General features: G+C 41.0%; 1 protein-coding gene across 4 annotated transcripts in view; it reads left to right on the top strand.

Moving 5' to 3' along the window:
* Nucleotides 1–21800, top strand: part of slc4a10a (solute carrier family 4 member 10a) — a 51315-nt gene extending 29515 nt beyond the window's left edge. For 2 of the 4 annotated variants that reach the window (XM_017685244.2, XM_017685246.2), the window contains 23 exons: nt 170–313; nt 459–600; nt 2631–2791; nt 2880–3068; nt 5225–5313; nt 10210–10367; nt 10654–10741; nt 10850–10996; nt 11197–11297; nt 12593–12767; nt 12900–13033; nt 13159–13404; nt 13545–13650; nt 15082–15243; nt 15350–15463; nt 15963–16124; nt 16214–16465; nt 16550–16618; nt 16791–16964; nt 17068–17190; nt 17669–17733; nt 17974–18084; nt 20337–21800. In XM_017685244.2, coding sequence (XP_017540733.2) covers nt 170–313; nt 459–600; nt 2631–2791; nt 2880–3068; nt 5225–5313; nt 10210–10367; nt 10654–10741; nt 10850–10996; nt 11197–11297; nt 12593–12767; nt 12900–13033; nt 13159–13404; nt 13545–13650; nt 15082–15243; nt 15350–15463; nt 15963–16124; nt 16214–16465; nt 16550–16618; nt 16791–16964; nt 17068–17190; nt 17669–17733; nt 17974–18084; nt 20337–20418 — 3194 coding nt within the window. In that variant the 3' untranslated portion in view covers nt 20419–21800. Of the gene's footprint in view, nt 1–169; nt 314–458; nt 601–2630; nt 2792–2879; nt 3069–5224; nt 5314–10209; nt 10368–10653; nt 10742–10849; nt 10997–11196; nt 11298–12592; nt 12768–12899; nt 13034–13158; nt 13405–13544; nt 13651–15081; nt 15244–15349; nt 15464–15962; nt 16125–16213; nt 16466–16549; nt 16619–16790; nt 16965–17067; nt 17191–17668; nt 17734–17973; nt 18085–18540; nt 18579–20336 lie in introns of all 4 variants that reach the window. The other 2 variants (XM_017685247.2, XM_017685245.2) reach the window with 2 other exon arrangements.
* The last annotated feature ends 16 nt before the right edge of the window (nt 21801–21816 follow it).

Below are 21816 nucleotides of genomic sequence, written 5' to 3'. Positions count from 1 at the left end.
TAGGATTGAAACGGAAGCTGACAGTGATTAATTAATTTATTTTTATTGACAAGAATAGATGTCCATCATATTTCTTGGTTTAGTTGGTAATATGTACTAGCACAAAACTTGTCATGTCATTTTTGATAAAAATCCAAAGTTTCTTGATGACTGTATTTTGGTCTTGTAGGCCACCGCACTCTATACATCGGAGTGCATGTTCCTCTAGGTCGGAGATCACACAGACGACACCGTCACCATGGACACCGTCACAGGAAGAGGTCACGAGAGAGAGATTCAGGAACTGAGGATGGCAGGGAATCTCCCTCATATAGTATGAGTGTTTGTGTGTTCTGTAAAAATAAAGTTTATTACTTCCTTCAGTATAGCTGAATACCGCAAACCTTTCTCCACTCTCACATGTGCTCGATACTCTCTCTCTCTCTTTCTTTCTCTCACTCTCACTTTTTCTCCAACAGCAGACACTCCGTCTCAGAGGGTGCAGTTTCTGTTGGGGATGGAAGATGAGGATGAGGAGCACATTCCTCACGCACTCTTTACTGAGCTGGATGAGATCTGTTTGAGGGAGGGAGAAGATGCTGAGTGGAAAGAGACTGCTAGGTACACAAAACACAAATACCTACACAGACCACACACACACATTAATTGCTTCCCATAAGGTTAGGGTTTTTTTTAACATAATTTAAAAACATCACCTGTCCTTTTACTTTATGTGGACATTATATGATGAGAAACTGAAAATGGAAACAGAGCATGGTCCAGAAATAATCTAAAGTTTTGTTATTGGAGTTGGAGTCATGCTAAGGATTTCAAATATGTGCTGTCCTCAAGTCATGTTGGAAATATTGTGCCTGGGAGATGAGTGCAAATATCATGATCTATAGTTGGAAACTCAGCAAGGATTTTTCCATGAGCCCTTGTTTTTCGAGTATTAAAAAGCAGTAGAAGCTGCTGATAGTTGTATTATAAACTAGTATGTATTTCTCACATGAGCATGAACATGAGCACATAAACATGAATCGCCAGAACTGAATGGTTCTAGGGGGATAAAAACATTGCTCATCTCATAGGTGTGCTCATTTTGTTTGAATAACACTAAATCAATTTAATAAATTAATGACAGGAAAACAGTAAAAGAGTAAAATTAAACAACAAAAAAAAATTTAATCTCTTGTTTATAGCTAAAACCACTTGAACACAAATCGTGTTGTGTTTATGATCTCTGTTGGAACTTCTGAGGATGACCTAAATGCAGCAATATAGCATTGTGGTTTCTTCATACAGGCTAGCATAGAGGCCTCAATACAATTCAAAAGCACAATTCATGAAATGCTGCTTAGGAACATATGTACAATTAAACCCAGGTTTATGCCGCTGTTCTAAAATTACAAAAAATGATACTGGCTGTTCAGTCTGGTGCTGAAATTTGAATACATTTTATAAGCATTTCACAGCTACATCACATTTTGCTCTGCAGGGAGATACCATATATATACAAACACAGGCAGACACACTTAAAGGTTTACCCTTGTTTTGCTGGTATCTTTATGAAATGTTTGGGGGCAGTCGTGGGCTGGAGGTTAGGGATCCAGCCTCATGACCGGAAGGTCACCGGTTTGATCCCCACATCACATGACTGAGGTGTCCTTGAGCAAGACACCTAACCCCCGGGCGCTGCAGATTGGGCTGCCCACCGCTCCGGGCAAGTGTGCTCACTGCCCCCTAGTGTGTGTGTGCTCACTAGTGTGTATGTGGTGTTTCACTTCACGGATGGGTTAAATGCAGAGTTGAAATTTCCCCATTGTGGGACTAATAAGGGTCTCTTAATTTTTATGTGTTGCCTTTGTTGTACAGTTGATATATTTTTGCAATATTAATGTTTGTGATATGTAGCACTACCTATATAGTGATAAACAAAACAAAATGCTTACAGTCATTTCCTTCTCTAGTAATTGTACAAGCATTCCCTAATATATAGTTATATGATTAAAAGTGGCTTAAAAGTAGTATATGACTTTAAAAGTGAGACAGTGCTTCCTATCTGCTCTCTATTATTCTATGGAAAGTAAACACTGTTGTCATTGACCCGGTCTGAAAGATTGACTGGTGCGATGTGCCAGCTTCTGTTTATCCTGGGTTAACCCATCTGAATGTAGACCTCCTGGATTAGAGTATACAGACCCCTGCTCTACCAGATGCACCTAATGAAGTGAATGCCAATAAAGGCTTTTCTACAGAAAGACCTGCATCTGCATCTGCAAGTTGTGGCCATGGGTTTAAGGGAGTTTGGTCATTAAGTGGACATGCATGTAGATTATGCAGGTTATGAGCAGAGGCTGATTTCACATAATAAGTATGCTTCACATTGTATCAGTTGAAATGGCGTAGTACTGAAATGACATGACAAATGAAGAATAAGGGGAAAGTTTTTGTCCGGATGATGGTGCTGAAATGTACAGTGCTCCCATTTCATTGTGTTAGGTACATGACCTAAATACTGCATGCTTTGTCTCTCTCTCTCTCTCTCTCTCTCTCTCTCTCTCTCTCTGTCCCTCTGTCTATCTGATGATCAATATATCACTTTCTTTTTCCTCTCTGTCTCTTACTCACTGTGTATTTTGTGTCTGCAGATGGCTGAAGTTTGAGGAGGATGTAGAGGATGGAGGGGAGAGGTGGAGTAAGCCCTATGTAGCCACACTCTCTCTGCACAGCCTATTTGAACTGCGTAGCTGTATCCTAAATGGCATCGTCATGCTGGACATGAGAGCTAACTCACTAGAGGAGATTGCAGGTCTTGTATATTAGCACTTAAACTGCATTACAACAGACTTACATACAAGCTAGAGTAATAAAAACATATATGTTTTCTGAATATACAGACATGGTTCTAGACCAGCACGAGACGTCGGTTGCTGTGGGGGAGGAGGTGCGCAGGAAGATCCGTAATGCTCTTCTTAAACAGCACCACCATCAGAACCAGAAAAAACTAGCAAATCGCATTCCCATTGTGCGGTCTTTTGCCGACATCGGAAAGAAGCAGTCTGAACCTCACTCAATGGATAAGAATGGTAATACCATTCAACACTCAAACTTGGCTATAGTTCCTTTTTTTTTTTTAAATTAATGTTCTATTCATTCGGTATCCATCTTCATGTGGCATGCTGGAGTTCACATAAAAAATGATGTTTTGAATTTACTTAAAGCTGCACTGTATGTTTTCTGTTAAAATTGAAAGGAGTAGCATTGCTGAGTCGGGAGAAAAAAAAAACAAGGTATAGTGTAGTGTCTATGAGCTGACATAATCATTTAACAGTCAGAGGTGTTGGGTCAGATTTTGCGGGAGTATTGCGGACCACATCATATGTCGTTATGTATTAACGTCACATGCACAGTTTCAAAAAGAAGGTCTGGCTTGATATTTAGGTCTTAAATTCAAAATCAACATTATACTGATGAATATATGATGACAATAATAGAAAATCACATTCTCAGAAGACGTCATTTACCAAGTTTTGACTGAGTACTCTTTGAATACTCTGTCAACACGCTTGCAATTGTCATGCACTCACGGAAGTCCGAAGGACAGCACAACTCTTTCAAATATATACATCCTTTTCAGATAAATAAGCATCAACACAATTCTGTATTTCTGTTTACTTACTTTCAGAAGTAATTGTGTTGATTTTTTCTATGTGGAAATGATGTATGTGTTTGGTTTAAGTAAATTCAGAGCATCACTTTTTTGAGTGTGTTTGTATTTTTATTTACTTTATAAATTCATGATCTTGCTGTTTCTGTGTCTATGTTCACATTCTCCTTGTTGGCTTGTGTTTGTCGTGTGATTGTGTGCATGTTTCCTATTCAGTTGTGACCCCCACACACCACCATCCCAGTTCAAAGGCCTCATTCTGGTCCTCTTTGAAGGCAGGCTGTATGAGAAACACACAGTCATCCTCATGCAAAACATGGCCCCTCTGCTACCCTAAGTGTGTTTCCTCTCCCTCTAAATGCTCTCATCCAAGCAGAGCCTCAACGCCCCCCGAGCCTTCTCTCTTCTGCCCCAGCAGGCCCCGATTCCCTCTCAGCAGGAGGCTCAGCCCCTCCTATGGCAAGGGCTACCATCCCATCCCCTTCCTGGACCCAGTGGAAAAGCTACTATCAGGCAACTCTGATGGAGACTAACATTTAACTAAAACACAGTGTTAAAGCTGTTACACACTGAAAACAATTTATTTGTGCAATTTATCAAAAACATTTTTTTTTTTTTTCAGATATCATAAATTATTTGTGACACTTGTACAGTTGTTTGCAGAAGCTTAGGTGCTCAACGCACCTGTCAACACACTTCTGGACAGTTTAATGATGCACAGCTACTGTTTATTTTTTTAATTAAATATATTGGAAAAAGTAAAACATGAAATAACATTTTTGAATATGTTAATCCAGTAAATAAATAGAAACTGTGCACTAAAGGATGACCAGGGATGAAATCTTGCATACCAACTACAATTTTAAACCGGTGACAATTACTTTTCGCCTCCACTGTTTAATTTTTTGTAATTTTGCTGACCACATGAACTTGAAGAAGACATTTTGTCTTTTCTTTTTTTTGCAGTGCATCTTTTTTAGTTTTGGTGCAGAAAAGCAGAAAAAAGGATTCATGAATATTTAGCATTTTTGTGTTGTTTATTCACATTGTGTTCAGTGTGTAATGGCCTTTAGACTGCTAGAATTTCAGAGTCTACATAGCTTTGAATCCTAAAAGGTGCTGTCCAGGATCTGGTGCCGAAACCAGAATGTTTAGTGTTGATAGAATTGTAGTGAAACAGAGTCATTTAGTGTCAGGAGTTGTAGTTTGTTCAGCCTGAACCACATCTGTGTAGTTCCTTCAGCATAATTATATTCTGCTTTTATATTATAATTGCTGCTAACTTATATTATTATAAGTTATAATGCTGCTAACTCTAACATTGTTCAATACTGATACCATTCATGTTACTACCTCAGGAAAGTCCTCATTCATTGCAATGCTAACATGAATAGCCTCATCCTAAAGCATTACAATTATTGTTTAACTTCTAGGTAGCCTGCTTTCATCACATTATTTATCCAGGCTCTATTGTCTTAGGGATAAACATGGGTACCAGGGATTTTATGTGATTTAGAATGTAGCATTAAGACCTGGTCTTGTAAGCCTTAGAGGAATGTACTCTGCTTTTCACAGGTCAAATGGTGTCTCCTCAGTCACAGCCCTCCTGCACAGAGGCTCGAAGTGATGGCAGTCGAGAGAACAGTGCAGTGGACTTTAGTAAGGTAAAACCAATTCTGATATACACTTAAAACTGTGGAACTTTGGTCAAAAACTGGTGGGGAGCTAAATGTAACTCCTGTTTTGACAGCTGTACCACATGTCAGTAAAAAAGCTGTGAAGGCAATGTTTTGCAAAAAAAAAAAATCCACAAATTTCTCTTTACCTCAGAAAAACTGACCAGCCAAGACACTTTCTGCAGTGTAACTACAAGTAATGGAATGGAATTATCAATTGCCATTTTGTAAACCGCATACCTAAATCATCACACACTTGCCTTAAACCAGATTGAGTTGTCAAATACTCTTGTTTATGTGGTTTCAGGTGCTGTATGACATACTATGCAAGCAAAAAATATGGCATAATCAGTACTATTATTATAGATATGAAAACAATAATTATCAGCAGAAACAAAACTAACAGTTATTATTATCAGCCTATTGTTATTATTTTATTTATATAGCATTTTACAAAAGGAAATTCAAGCTCAAAGTGCTTTACAACCCTAAAAATAACATGAAAATAACTGTAAGCAAATCCAGTAGGAAAACATTCTACTTCTAATACTAGTAGTTAAATTTACTAAAGCAAAAAGAGACCAAATACTAAATAAGAAATAAATAAAATCAAACAGGGTTACCGGGGCCCCACCCTGGAGCCAGGCCTGGGGGAGGGGCTCGCCAGCGAGTGTCTGGTGGCCGGGCATTCACTCATGGTGCCCGGCCGGGCCCAGCCCGAAGGAGTTACATGAGTCCCCCCTCCCATCGACCCACCACCAATGGGAGGGGCAGTAGTAGGGGTTCGGTGCATTGTGGATCGGGCAGTGTCCGAAGGCGTGGGCCTTGGCGTTCTGATCCTCGGTTGCTGAAACTGGCTTTTGGAACTTGGAACGTTACCTCACTGGCGGGGAAGGAGCCTGAGTTGGTGCGCGAGGTTGAGAGATACCGTCTAGATATAGTCGGGCTCACCTCAACACACAGCTTGGGCTCTGGGTCCAATCTCCTTGAGAGGGGCTGGACTTTATTCTTTTCTGGAGTTGCCCATGGTGAGAGGCGGCGGGCAGGTGTGGGCTTTCTCATAGCCCCTCGACTCGGTGCCTGTATGTTGGGGTTTTCTCCGGTGGACGAGAGGGTAGCTTCCCTACGCCTTCGGGTTGGGGAATGGGTCCTGACTGTTGTCTGTGCTTATGCACCGAACAGCAGTTCAGAGTACCCAGCCTTCTTAGAGTCCTTGGGAAGGGTGCTTGAAAGTGCTCCTCCTGGAGACTCTATTGTCCTACTGGGGGACTTCAACGCTCACGTGGGCAATGACAGTGAGACCTGGAGGGGTGTGATTCGGAGGAATGGCCTCTCTGATCTGAACCCGAGTGGTGTTCAGTTTTTGGACAGTTTGTCCATCACGAACACCATGTTTGAACACAAGGATGTCCATAAGTGCACATGGCACCAGGACACCCTAGGCCGCAGTTCAATGATTGAATTTGTAGTCGTGTCATCGGACTTGCGGCCATGTGTTTTGGACACTCGGGTAAAGAGAGGAGCTGAGCTGTCAACTGATCACCACCTGGTGGTGAGTTGGATCAGGTGGTGGGGGAAGATGCCGGTCAGAACAGGCAAGCCCAAACGTATAGTGAGGGTTTGCTGGGAACGTCTAGCAGAAGACCCTGTCAGATTGATCTTCAACTCACACCTCCGTCAGAACTTTGACCAGATATCGGGGGAGGTGGGGGACATTGACTCAGAATGGGCCATGTTCCGTTCCTCCATTGCTGAAGCGGCTGACTGTAGCTGTGGCCGTAAGGTAGTTGGTGCCTGTCGGGGCGGTAATCCTCGAACCCGGTGGTGGACACCCCAGGTGAGAGATGCCGTCAAGCTGAAGAAGGAGTCCTACCGGGCATGGTTGGCCTGTGGGACACCAGAGGCAGCTGGCAGGTATCGACAGGCCAAGCGATCTGCGGCTTCAGTTGTCGCCAAGGCAAAAACCCGTGTATGGGAGGAGTTTGGTGAGGCCTTGGAAAGTGACTTTAAGTCGGCTCCGAAAAGATTCTGGCAAACCGTCAGGCGACTCAGAAGGGGAAAGCAGTGTGCCACTAGCACTGTATATAGTGGAGATGGTGTGCTGCTGACTTCGACTGAAGACGTCATTGGGCGGTGGAAGGAATACTTTGAGGACCTTCTCAATCCCACCGACACGTTCTCCAGTGAGGAGGCTGAGTCTGGGGACATGGGAATAGGCTTGTCCATTACTGAGGCCGAAGTCGCTAAGGTAGTTAAGAAGCTCCTTGGTGGCAAGGCTCCAGGGGTGGATGAGATCCGCCCTGAGTTCCTCAAGGCTCTGGATGTTGTGGGGCTGTCTTGGCTGACACGCCTTTTCAACATTGCGTGGACATTGGGGGCGGTGCCACTGGATTGGCAGACTGGGGTGGTGGTGCCTCTTTTTAAAAAAGGGGACCGGAGGGTGTGTTCCAACTACAGGGGAATCACACTCCTCAGCCTCCCTGGCAAGGTCTATGCAGGGGTACTGGAGAAGAGAGTCCGGCTTATAGTCGAACCTCGGATCCAGGAGGAACAGTGCGGGTTCCGCCCTGGTCGTGGAACACTGGACCAACTCTTCACCCTCTCCAGGATTCTGGAGGGTTCATGGGAGTTTGCCCAACCAGTCCACATGTGCTTTGTGGATCTGGAGAAGGCATTCGACTGTGTTCCCCGGGGTATTCTGTGGGAGGTGCTTCGGGAGTACGGGGTACATGGCTCTTTGCTACGAGCCATTCAGGCTGTACAAACAAAGCTGGAGTTTGTTTCGCATAGCCGGCAGTAAGTCAGACTCGTTCCCAGTGAGAGTTGGACTTCGTCAGGGCTGCCCTTTGTCACCGATTCTATTCATAATTTTTATGGATAGAATTTCTAGGCGCAATCAAGGGATGGAGGGTGTCCGGTTTGGTGACCTCAGGGTCACATCGCTGCTGTTTGCAGATGATGTGGTCCTATTGGGGACATCAGGCCGCGAACTTCAGCTTTCGCTGGATCGGTTTGCAGCCGAGTGTGAAGCGGCTGGGATGAGAATCAGTACCTCTAAATCCGAGACCATGGTTCTCAGGCGGAAAAGGGTGGAGAGCCCTCTCTGGGTCGGAGATAGGCTCTTGCCTCAAGTGGAGGAGTTCAAGTATATGAGTGATGGTACAAGGGAGCGGGAGATTGACAGGCGGATTGGTGCTGGGTCAGCAGTGATGCGGGCTCTTTACCGGTCTGTTGTGGTAAAGAAAGAGCTGAGCCATAAGGCAAGGCTCTCGATTTACCGGTCGATCTACGTTCCCACCCTCACCTATGGTCATGAGCTTTGGGTAATGACCGAAAGAATAAGATCGCGAATACAAGCGGCCGAAATGAGTTTCCTCCGCAGGGTGTCTGGACTCTCCCTTAGAGATAGGGTGAGAAGTTCAGTCATCCAGGAGGGACTCGGAGTAGAGCCGCTGCTTCTTCACGTCGAGAGGAGCCAGCTGAGGTGGTTCGGGCATCTGGTTAGGATGCCTCCTGGACGCCTCCCTAGGGAGGTGTCACAGGCGAGTCCACCTGGGAGGAGACCCCGGGGAAGACCCAGGACACGCTGGCGCGACTATATCGCCCAGCTGGCCTGGGAGCGCCTCGGAATCCCCCTTGGAGAGCTGGTGGAAGTGGCTGGGGAAAGGGAGGTCTGGGCTTCATTGCTTAGGATGCTGCCCCCGCGACCCGAACCCCGGAGAAGCGGAAGATAATGGATGGATGGATGGATAAAATCAAATAAATAAAAATTTTGTCAAGCTCATAGTTTTAAGTAGACTGTAAATTTCGAGAAACATATAGACATTTCCAAAGATTCCATAAACCACACAGTGAGTTTTAATGATTTGGTGAATTTATACAGAATTCAGTTGATCTGTGCTGTCATTTGTGTGCTTTCCTGGCATCGAGGAGTCATTTCACCAGCCAATCATCATGCCCAACTAAACCCACTTTTGTATGTTCTTCTGTAATGACAAGAGGTAAAAAAGTCATAATTAAGCTGCACTTCACATGCACTGTTGCCATACTTAACAATTCTTTGTACTTGTATTTGGATACACTGTATGTTGCAGGAACATACATTTTCAGGATTATTCTCTCTTGAATGTATGAAGAAAATACAAACCCAATTCCAAAATAGTTGGCACATTAGGTTAAATGTAAATAAAAACAGAAAACTGTGTTTCAGAAATCCATTTTGACCTTATTTGGTCTACTACTATGCCTAAATAGACTGTACACGGTTTTATCTTTTCAACTTAATGAATTTTGTAAATATACACTCATTCTAAAACTGATGTCTGCAGTGTTCCAAAAAACTTGGGACATCAGCAATTTAGAACTAAGAACTCTGTTAAATGTTCAGAAAACATTTAAGAGGTGATGTGATCATTCTTGGGTATAAATGGAATATCCAGGAAAGGCTTTCCTTCATGAGAAAGGGTCGAGGCTCATCACTATGACAAAAATGCATCAGCAAATAATCCAGCTGTTTAAAGGCAGCATTCCTTAACAGGCCATGAAGGATTTCACCCAACATAGTGCATAATATTTTTATCAAAAGATTCAAAATCCAGAAAAAGCCAGAAAAACCACAACTAAATGCCTATGATCTTTGACCCCTCAGAAAGCACTGCATTAAAAACCGACATGCTACTGTGATGGAAATCACCACATGGACTTGAGAATACTTTGTTGCTGCACCCACAAATGCAATGTACAAAAAAATGGACTAAAAACAGTAGTAAGCATGTGTCATATGTTTGGCCATTTTTATGTTCAAAAATGTCATACATGTGTTTTTTCTGAACAGTAACATTGACATTCATAGTGATATAACTCCACATTGTTTGAAATGTGCAGATAGATCTTCATTTCATGAAGAAGATCCCTCCAGGGGCAGAGGCCTCAAACATCCTTGTTGGTGAACTGGAGTTCCTAGAGAAGCCAGTGGTTGCCTTTGTGCGTCTCTCCCCTGCTGTGCTCCTCAATGGCCTGGCTGAGGTTCCCATCACGACAAGGTAAGAGGCAGGTGGATCTGTACACCAATTCAAACAAAGCTCTTGAAAGAGTAAAGAAAGGGGAATTAGCTGCAGAGAATTGCAGGGGACAAAGTCTAGGCATGAGAAATATCTATCTCACACCTTCCTACACATTTTTTAACAGCTTCCTTAATTTCAATTTTCTTCAGGAAAACTTATAAAATTGAACTGAATAAAATTTGAATAAAAGTACTTGGGAGATACATGATGTATGAGAAACAAGCATTTTTCAGTTATTTTACAGTATAATATCTGTTTTCTCCAGGTTTCTGTTTATACTGCTAGGGCCTCTGGGGAAAGGGCCACAGTATCATGAGATTGGGCGCTCCATTGCTACGCTCATGACAGACGAGGTCAGCACCATCCCACACTCTGTCCCCTGAGGAACCCAGGTTTGCCTCATCTATATCTCCATCTGTTTATTTTTTCTAATGGTATGTCTGCTTATCTGTTCTTCTTAGGTGTTCCATGATGTGGCATATAAGGCAAAAGACCGCAGTGACCTGGTTGCTGGCATTGATGAGTTTTTGGATCAAGTGACAGTGCTCCCACCAGGAGAATGGGACCCCACCATCAGAATAGAACCACCTAAGAATGTGCCCTCTCAGGTACAGCACTTTTCAAGCAAAAAGTTGGTTTTCCATTATATAGGCCCTTTAAGTTAACTGTTGTTATCCATGCAAGTCTCTCCTGATATAGACAGATGTGGTTAGCAGGTAGTAGAGTGATGAATTATAAGGCTGTATTAGTTTGAGTGTTGAAATGGTGATTGAGGTTAATGAAATTGCTGTATGATATAATTTTTTAGGAGAAGAGGAAAATTCCTCCATTGCCTAATGGAGTGACTGATCTAGGAGAGGCAGAGGCACATGGAGGCCATGGAGGACCTGAATTACAGCGCACAGGAAAGTGAGTGTGTATATTTGAGTATGGGAAAGTGAGGCCCTGCCTGAGAGATTTCTCGGTTTTTCTTATTTTCCTTCTTCATCTCTTTTGTTTTCTCTTCTCTGCTGCACTAAATCTAGTCGGTCTTACTGAGCGTAGACAGCCCCTTTACACAGTGGATCTCACGCACACCTGAATTTGTAGTCATCGGAACATATGCAGACATTTCTATAAATCTTTTTTCTTTCAGTTGACCTGTTTACAATGAAAAGCCCTCATCAGTTCAGTCCTTGACAAGTAGTAAATGGTTCTTATAAAATTGTCAGTTTTCCAGGTTAAACTTGCATTATTTTACAGATTCTAGAATAGCAATGGATTTGGCAGGTTTTATTTCCCAGTAATGTTACACCTTAAAACTAATGTATGTGTTAACAAGGCTGTTAAACACTAAACCTTCTTTTGGTAAACACCTTCTTATGCATGAGTAGTTAACAGATGTGATGTCAGATGCAGTGGTTATGGTATGATTGGACATTATAAATAAGCAAAAACAACAAATTTGATATTGTTTTTGATATTGACCAATCGAAATTACATTAGAACAATGAAACATTTCCTAAGCTTTTCGACCTTGAGACAAAAGCCTGTCAAAGAAAACAAAATGTTCTTCTAGGACCATCACCACCACAAATGGACTGGATTATTCAAAGCATGAAACTATGCACATCATAAAACAGAAATACAGTAACCACAAACAGTTACTAAGAAATTATCTGAACACATAAATGCCTGAATAACTGAGCGCAGTCACAAGCATGTTATGCAGGACATTATTGATTTTTTTGTTCTGTTAGGAGGTTTGTGAAACTCCATTTCCGAGTTTAAAAACACCCAGTCAGCTCATAATTATAGTTAAGTTGCCACTTTGTTGTAGTAAGCATCTTTGGCCAGAATAACTGGACTAATGTCTTGTGTAAGGTTGTAAAGCAGTTCCTCACAACGTGAAGCTGTGATATTCATCTAGTTCTTCTTTATTAATACAAAGTCAGGCTTATCTGTGATTCTTCTGCTTCGTCATTGAGAGTTCTTGACCCTCCTTTCTTCATTGCAGCATTGCCTTCAGTCTTTGATTCTTCAAGTCGTTTTTAGATATTTAGTAATGTTAGCCCAAACTGAAATTCGTCATAAGTAGCACTTGGCAATCATTGTCTCCCTTTTTTTTATTATTTTAGGCTTCAATTTTAACTTTAAAAGTGAAACAATAAAACAAAATCATCTTGCTGAGAGTTGAAGTACTGATGTTTTGGTGTGGTTGCCAGGTTTTTTGGAGGCTTTTTTTTGGATATAAAGCGCAAGGCTCCACACTACCTGTCTGACTACACTGATGCCATCAGCCTGCAGTGTCTGGCATCCTTCCTCTTCTTGTACTGCGCCTGCATGTCTCCAGTCATCACTTTCGGAGGCCTCTTAGGAGAAGCCACAGAGGGTCGCATAGTGAGAACATGATTTATATGCTTTAATCTAAGCACACAAACATATACACATAAACAGACACAAACTGTAATGCACTTTCTGTATACTCTGCTGTAATGTCACCCATCACCTCTTTCTCTGTGATTTTCTCAGAGTGCAATAGAGTCTTTGTTCGGTGCCTCTATGACTGGGATAGCGTACTCTCTGTTTGCTGGACAGCCTCTCACTATATTGGGCAGCACCGGGCCTGTCCTGGTTTTTGAGAAGATCCTCTTCAAATTCTGCAAGTGAGTTTTGTCATTGTTTAACCTTGTTCTTAACTAATGTCTCTTTGTGGATGCACCAGCATGTGGAACTGGAATTCAGAGATGAATATTTCTAAGTGTTTCTTTGTTTCTATGTGTTTCTTCAGGGAATATGGTCTGTCCTACCTCTCCTTGCGTGTGTGTATTGGGCTGTGGACGGCTTTCTTCTGTCTGCTGCTAGTTGCCACAGATGCTAGCTCACTAGTGTGTTACATCACACGGTTCACAGAGGAAGCCTTTGCCGCACTCATCTGCATCATCTTTATTTATGAGGCTTTGGAGAAATTGGTGCATCTGGGGGAGCTATACCCTTTCAACATGCACAGTGACCTAAACAAGCTCACACAGTACTCGTAAGTACACAGAAAAGACATATTTTTGCTCCGTCACCTTCATCAATGGCATTATCACATCTGGTTTCGCAGTATTCAGAAGACTGTGGTATGATTTTCTTTACTGTGATCTAAACTGATGGTGTGTGTTTTCCCTTCAGCTGTGTGTGCACAGAGCCAAAAGAACCCAGTAACGCCACGTTGCGTTACTGGCAGGAGAAGAACATTACCAGCTCTGAAGTCGACTGGTTAGGCCTGGATGTCAAGGTGAGAAGATGGCAAAAACATGGTAGTGGGTGGAAGCTTGGTCAGCTTACTGATGACTCACATGTATTCTGCCTTAATGCTTTTTGATGTACACTGCTGAGTGCAATGTCCAGGGCATATTGAAAATAGACAAATTTGAAGGGTTGGCAGACTGACCAATAAGACCAAACTGTAAAGAGGGTCGATTGTTTGAAACGACCGTATAAGTCACTTCAGCAACTTTCTTTTGACCAATATTAAACTGTCAATAATCAGCGATTAACCATCAACCGACAAGCCTAAAATTAAATACTGAAGTCTGATTGAGCTGCATTTGAATTGTAAAATACTTGATATACACATACTTATGAGTGCACACTGAGCACTGAACTAAAAAAGTTGACAAAATTATTGAATATATGATGATGGGCTACTGAAAGTTCTGTATTCTAAAGTTCTGATGTTCTATTTACAAGTCATTAATAACCCAAGTTAAAAAGAATGTATGTGCAATGACTGGTGATAGTCCTCAATGTCCACCACATCCTTTTCTGCAATTTTGCACATCAATGTATGCATCACACCTTAGGTAAACATGAATGAAAATGTGTCTGTCTTATTTTATGTAGATGTTTGCTTTCAATGTGTACTTTATTGTTGTGCTGTCATCCTCTTGAAAAGTGGTCCTAAACACCATTTTTTGTTGCACACGTAATTTTTTAATAGGCCTATGCAGTAAGACCATTTCCTATGTGTACAGTCCAAAAACTATCATCAACTTGAATGATGAACCCAAGTGGCAATACAAGCTTTGATCCATTTACATCCATGTTTATGTATGTGGTCATATGAGAGCAGATCACAGTTAGACTAGATTATTTCAGGTATGTATGCTTCTGTATCTCTAATTGATCATCAGTCTTACAGTTAAGTCCAGTCCAGAGAGAGAATACTCAGCTGCTGGCACCTTCCAGAGGAAGAGGTGCTAAAGCTTTCACTAGATTTAGCAATCACTGAATTAGAGAGAGAGAGAGAGAGAGAGAGAGAGAGTGTGAGAGAGGGAGAGAGAGAGAGAGAGAGAGAGAGAGAGTGTGTGTGTAAATAGAGAGTGGGATGGAAGAACAGCAAGTGTTACACTGCATCCCCCCTCATTACTCTGCTACAGACATGTGTTTGCTGCTGGCTCAGAGCAGAAACTCAGAGCTTAAAAATGTAAATCCTCTCCTGGTTCACTCTGGTTCATTCTCACTCCTGCTGCCTCATATTTTAGCTGCACACACATATTGCAGCAACACAGGAACTAATCCAACAAATCCCTCTCCCTCCCCCTTTATTTTGGCACACTATTGTCATGATTTCATGTCCCTGTAGACAGGCACTTTTGCTAAAATTAGTAAAGGATGTTTTTAACAGCAGTATGATGTGGATCCTTTTTGCTGCTGTGGTTTGCAGGGCTGTGTGCAGCACAGGGGAGAATTCAAGGGCAGTGCTTGTGGCCATCATGGCCCTTACATCCCTGATGTGCTCTTTTGGTCTGTCATCCTCTTCTTCTCCACTGTTGCCATGTCCTCCTTCCTTAAGGAGTTCAAGACCAGCCGCTACTTCCCCACAAAGGCAAGTGTTTATGAGCATTTTTTTGCTAAATGCAGTGGGTGTTTGAGGATGTTTGTGCTTCCTCAATTGCACATGTCTGTCTGAGTCAGGCTGTGTCCTTCCACAGGTACGGCAAATCATCAGTGATTTTGCGGTCTTCATCACCATTGTCTCTATGGTGGGAATCGACTATGCTCTGGGAGTTCCTTCTCCCAAACTGCAGGTCCCCAATGAGTTTAAAGTGAGTTTATATGACATATCAATTGAACATGGCTGCTGTGTTTTCTGTAACTGTGTTTTTACATAACATGGTTCAGTGAACCAGGGCCCATTCACATTTGTCACTGACCCACCCAAAATGACAGCTCAGATGTACTTTAAATGTTAAAGTTATATAAATAAATAAAGCAAAATCACAAATAAAAATGAACTTGTTAAATATTCAGCTACAATTCCGTGTTTGAACCTGATTAATCAAACCAGTTTTGACCAAAAGCCACAGCTATGAATGTGCTTGCTAAGCTTTTCAACCTCCAACTAGAACTAAAGTATGCCATAGGACAAAAACCTCTTCTAAGACCATATGGATTCAAAGCATATAAACATGACTTATTCAAAGCAGAAGGTGACCAAGTGGACCATATAATGTTATGTAAATACAATAACTAGAAACAAGAGTTATCCAACTGTGAACTTGGCTCCTTCAATCCAAAAGCACCTGACAGCCTTATACTCTGCAGCCAACCAGAGACGATCGTGGCTGGCTCATCAGCCCTCTGGGACCAAACCCGTGGTGGACAATAATCATCACCTTCATCCCAGCACTCCTCTGCACTATCCTCATCTTTATGGATCAGCAGATCACTGCTGTAATCATCAACAGGAAGGAACACAAATTGAAGGTAAATTAAAGGTTAGTCTCATTCCTAGGATCCTAACTGCCTAATACGTCCTTAGTGTGTTTACCCTTTGTGCATTTGTATATCCATAGAAAGGCTGTGGGTACCATCTGGACCTGTTTGTGGTGGGCGTGATGCTGGGGTTGTGCTCAGTGATGGGCCTGCCTTGGTTTGTAGCTGCCACAGTTTTGTCCATCTCGCATGTGAACAGCCTAAAGCTGGAGTCAGAGTGCTCAGCCCCAGGAGAGCAGCCCAAGTTCCTGGGCATCAGGGAGCAGCGCTTTACTGGTCTTATGATCTTTGTCCTCATGGGCTGCTCTGTCTTCATGACCTCAGTCCTAAAGGTCAGTGATCTATAATGTGAGCCAGACATCTTTTTTTCCACAAAAGGAATTTAGTGTGGTTCACTGAATTTGTTTTGTCTCTAGTTTATTCCAATGCCTGTGTTGTATGGAGTTTTCTTGTACATGGGAGCGTCCTCTCTCAGGGGGATACAAGTAAGTATTACTAGTACACGCACACAACACGTCTTTGCTTTAGTGTTCAATACAGCCTTAAACATCAACAACCATAACTTCATAACCCCAGAACATATGCCAACAAAATAGCTAGAATTAAATGTAGTCAGAGTTTTATGACATGATGTAACATGTTTTGTGTTTTGTGTAGTTCTTTGACCGTCTCAGATTGTATGGGATGCCAGCAAAACACCAGCCTGATTTCATCTACCTGAGGCATGTTCCTCTAAGGAAGGTCCATCTTTTTACCATCATTCAGCTCAGCTGCCTGGTCCTTCTTTGGGTCATCAAAACCTCCAGAGCTGCCATTGTTTTCCCCATGATGGTAAAGCAAGCAACTATTTTTGTGTTGAGAGAGAAGAATAGTAGAGAAGTGCACCGGATGTTTATATAGTAATTCTGCATGCACAACTGTGATGTTTATGTAGGTGTTAGCTCTGGTGTTCATCCGTAAGCTCCTGGACTTCATCTTCACTAAGAGGGAGCTCAGCTGGCTGGATGACCTCATGCCTGAGAGCAAGAAGAAGAAACTAGAAGATGCACAACAAGAGGTACTGTGTCACTTTTTCCATCCACACTAAGATTGGCTGCACCCTTACAGCCTTCTCCAGTCACAATAGAAAATGTTTACACAGACCCAGTTTAAAGTGGGCATGAAAGTAGGGATTGGGAGGAGGCATCTATGATGAAGCTGGCATCAGTTACTCAAATGTGTTGTTTATATTAAGCATGTTCATTTTAACGATTTCACCAAATCAACTCTTAAATAAATTTTTACTTGAGGACAAAGAGGGCTGTGAATGATACTGTATGAGTGCACCAAATCCAGCTTGGTGCTTACATAATTATGCAATCAATCATCACATAATTTACTGTTACAATAGGCCTGTTGCAAACATGGCATTTTAAATAAAATCAAAATATCCGATACTGTGACTAGAAATAAGCAAAAAGCTGTCTAAAGAATTAACCAGTTCCGACTTCACATCCAAGGTTGAAACTAAAGTGATCATCTCTGTTCCTTCTTAGGAGAATCAGAGTGTGATGGTGGAAGATGAGGGGATTGTGCAGGTGCCACTTGAAGGACATTACAAGTAAGCAAAAGGATCACTTTCTGGCAAAGTCTGGGCAATGGCCTTTCTGCCTTAAAACTATTTTTATGTTATGTTTCCTTGGACTAGACTTTACACACCAGCTCTAGACAGTGTCTTCTGGAATACATCTTTAGATGTTTTGAGACTTGAAACTGGCTCTGGATGTATGTTTCCTTGTTCTTAAAAAAGGTGGAGCAGTCCTCTAATTAATATGCACTGCATTTTTCCATGCTGTTTTAGAGATGACCCCTCAACAGTCAACATTTCAGATGAAATGACCAAGACCTCTTTTGGAAACGTCTGGAAAAGCCTCAACACAGACAATGGCAAAAAAGATCAAAGCGCAAAAAGGTTTGAATTGAGAATTCATTTTACTGTGTAATAGCAGGTCATCAGTAAACAATTGGATTTCTTCAGTGCTGTAACCTAGTTCACAAAAACACTCTGGCACATGGTAGTGCTATGTTACATATGTTCATATCCATATCCAGAAAATGGTTATTTACAGCTAAGATATCTTTGCCTTGACCTATTGGAATGTATTAATAAGATTATGAAATAGTAGTTTTGGTTTTTGTACATTATTTTCTGCTAATTTGAACCACATTTCCCATTCAAATGAACACAAGTCTTGCATTTTCAGTCTCTGTGCTGCTTATGTGTGAGTGTGAGAGCTAATCTGGAGCTTTATTCCCCATAAAGTCCTCTGAGCTTCCTTATTCACTCCTTGCTCAAACTTTATAAGCAGAGTTTCCCTACGTATCTGGCATATCTTGACTGAACTTCTCATCCCATGTTACCCATTAGCTCCCTTTCCTAACCTCTCAGCAGCCGACTCTCCTAAGGTAAGGCTTGCCCCAAACTTTGTTTTTGCCCATGCATTCCTGGTCACTTTGATCAGCATCTTTTTTTAATCACAATTTAGAATTTTTGTTATTTTTCTGTTAATAAACTACTCCATACAGCTGTCCAACCCATCCAGACATGTGACACTGTGCTGCATTTATTCCTTTCCACCCTGCTGAGGCTGGCTGTGATATACAATATCTCATAAAAGTGAGTACACCCCTCACGTTTCTGCAAATATTTCATTGTATCTTTTCATGGGACGACACTATAGAAATGAAACTTGGATATAACTTAAAGCAGTCAGTGTACAGCTTGTATAGCAGTATAGATTTACTGTCCTCTGAAAATAACTCAACACACAGCCATTAATGTCTAAATAGCTGGCAACAGAAGTGAGTACACCTCACAGTAAACATGTCCAAATGGTGCCCAATTATGTCGTTGTCCCTCCCTAGTATCATGTGACTTGTTAGAGTTACAAGGTTCCAGGTGTAAATGGGGAGCAGGGCTGTTAAATGTGGTGTTTTGGGTACAATTCGCTCATACTGGCCACTGGATATTCAACATGGCATCTCATGGCAAAGAACTCTCTGAGGATGTGAGAAACAGAATGGTCGCTTTCCATAAAGATGGCCTAGGCTATAAGAAGATTGCTAACACCCTAAAACTGAGCTATAGCACGGTGGCCAAGGTCATACAGCGGTTTTCCAGAACCGCTTTGTTCAGAGGACAGTAAATCTATACTGCTATACAAGCTGTACACTGACTACTTTGTTATATCCAAGTTTCATTTCTATAGTGTCGTCCCATGAAAAGATATAATAAAATATTTGCAGAAATGTGAGGGGTGTACTCACTTTTGTGAGATACTATAAGTGTGTATGTGTACATGTCAAAAGTGTGTTGAGAATGTTACATGCAAAGCATGAAGAGGAAGCTGCATGAGTTTAGAGTCTGAGGTGAAACATGAACTGTCACTCACTGCATTCACTTACTCTTAAAGGTTAACTTACCCTCCAGTCTTAGTTTATATCTCTATTATATAAAAAATACACAATGTTTTGGATATTGCTACTCCAGGAGCAACAGAGACAAACACCAGTGTTAATTTCAGTGTTGATGCTTAATGACAATTTGGTTCAGGGTCCTTGTCTACAGCTCTGGGGTAGAACCTGATCAACACTGTTCTGGTCACCAAATACAAGAAAATCACAGGGCTAAAACACAAGAGGCCAAAAAACAGGCAACCTAGATGTTCGGCCAGTAGATCAAATGTTCTTCTAGACTATTCATATTCCAGAGTTTGAATCCAGCTTCCAGTCCAGTAGGCAGCTGCCCCAGCACGAACTAATCTAGTCTGATCTAAAGTTAGGTGTAAATTTTATCTTAAACCATACTGTGAGAGTAGATACTTTAAAACTAGCGAGGTAAGGATTGGTACTGCTGGCTACTTTTATAATCATAAGTAGTCAACTAAACTGTTGATGTAACTCTTTGATACATGATACCTGACCAGAACATCAAATGTTTTAATTTTTGCAACTTATTGTTAAGAAAAAAACACCTTCAATTAAAGCCCAAAATGTTTATACTTTTCATATAAAAAAAGAATGAAAATTCAGGGTAAGTTAATCATTAAGTTCATAAAGGGTAACAGAGAGCATATTTGCATGACAATTTTGTTTGTTTATTTGTTGCTTGTGTATCTGAAAAGGATTTTGCCTTTTTGTTTCCAACTCTCTGACACATTCCAGTTCTCCAACGGAAGATATCAGAAGATCTGAGAAACCTGAGGAGTTCAAGGACAGGGACCTGGATAGGGAAACGAGTTTGTGACGTTTCAATAGCGTCAACTGCTTTTTAAACACAACATAAAAGTATTGTGCCACAGTATCGCACCACTCTGTGTTTCACTGTATGTCACTTATGTTTGTGTGTGCCAGTCTGTGCTCAGGCACTTGCATAACATCACATCTTTTATATGTATGTGCGTTCAGAGTGTTTGGAAATGTGTGTATGCCAAGGAGAGGAGTGCAAGTTATCTTTATCCATTTTGATGATCCAATCCTGTTTCACCTTTAGGAATTTTACATTTTTGAAGTTACTTTTGTTTTAAAATAGTTGTATTTTGTATGTTTTGTATTTTTGGACAGTAGATTACTATCCTTTTCAAAATCCTTGTCTTACAGCATGAAAGATACAAATTGATCTATAACAGTATTTTAAGAATTTTCATTAAAACCTCATTAACACTTAGGATAAGCATTGTAACTAAATGTATTATTATTATTACAGTTGAAATCAAAGTTTTAAAAAAGGCTAAATCTAATATTCATTAAAAAATTATTTTCTGAGACAAAATATATTGATATCAATTGATTACAGTTCATGTTAGTAATTGTGTAATGTCTGTCTGTGTGAATATGTTGAAAAATGAAACCAAGAATTTCGTTTACCACATTTTTTAAAGGTATGTCAACCGATTTCTTTGTAATACCTTAACCACAATAATGGTGACCAATATTTTTAAAAGTACTTTTATGAAATACTACTGTATGTTGTATTTTGTGATTTTTCTTTTTAGATTAAGGGTCTAAAATACTAAACATAATACTTCACATGTTTTGAACACCACATACTAGCTGATGCAGCATTAACATGCAAATACTGAGTAAACCTATATTTTGTTTAAACACTGCTAACTAGCACAGTATTTAGTTATATATCTACATTTTGCTCTTTTTACACTCGTTTAGTTTTCTGTAAAGCCATCATGTTGACGCTAAAAGGAGCTTTCATGTTCTGACCAAACTGATTACATAACTACGCAGGCAAGAGTCATACAAACGAGATGCAATAATCCTTTTCATAAGACGGGCATTATATCATGTGTTAACTAGAGACAAATGACTATCATCTGTACATGCACTTATGTATTTTGTTCACATGTAATATGTAATATATAAGAAAGTGTCTATTTAGTGTATAGCTAGAACTAAAGTAGGGTGGGGTGTGAGAGAGCGTGAATGTGTTGATGTCAATATTACTGTAATGTCACTTGCCATTTCCCTTTATTTTGCCATTTTTTAAAGTTTTGTTTAAATATTGTCACACACTTATGAAAAGAATCTGTGCAAATTGGAGTTAACTGTAATTAGTTAAATTACTACAAATTCAGCCTCATGGATTTATTCATTAAAGATGTATATGTATCGTTACAACTGGGCAATCTTC

Source organism: Pygocentrus nattereri, chromosome 15, assembly GCF_015220715.1.
Source record: "Pygocentrus nattereri isolate fPygNat1 chromosome 15, fPygNat1.pri, whole genome shotgun sequence".
NCBI classification, from domain to species: Eukaryota; Metazoa; Chordata; class Actinopteri; order Characiformes; family Serrasalmidae; genus Pygocentrus; species Pygocentrus nattereri.
The sequence above is the reverse complement of the archived record's forward strand: the minus strand, read 5'-3'. Positions and strand labels throughout refer to the sequence as shown.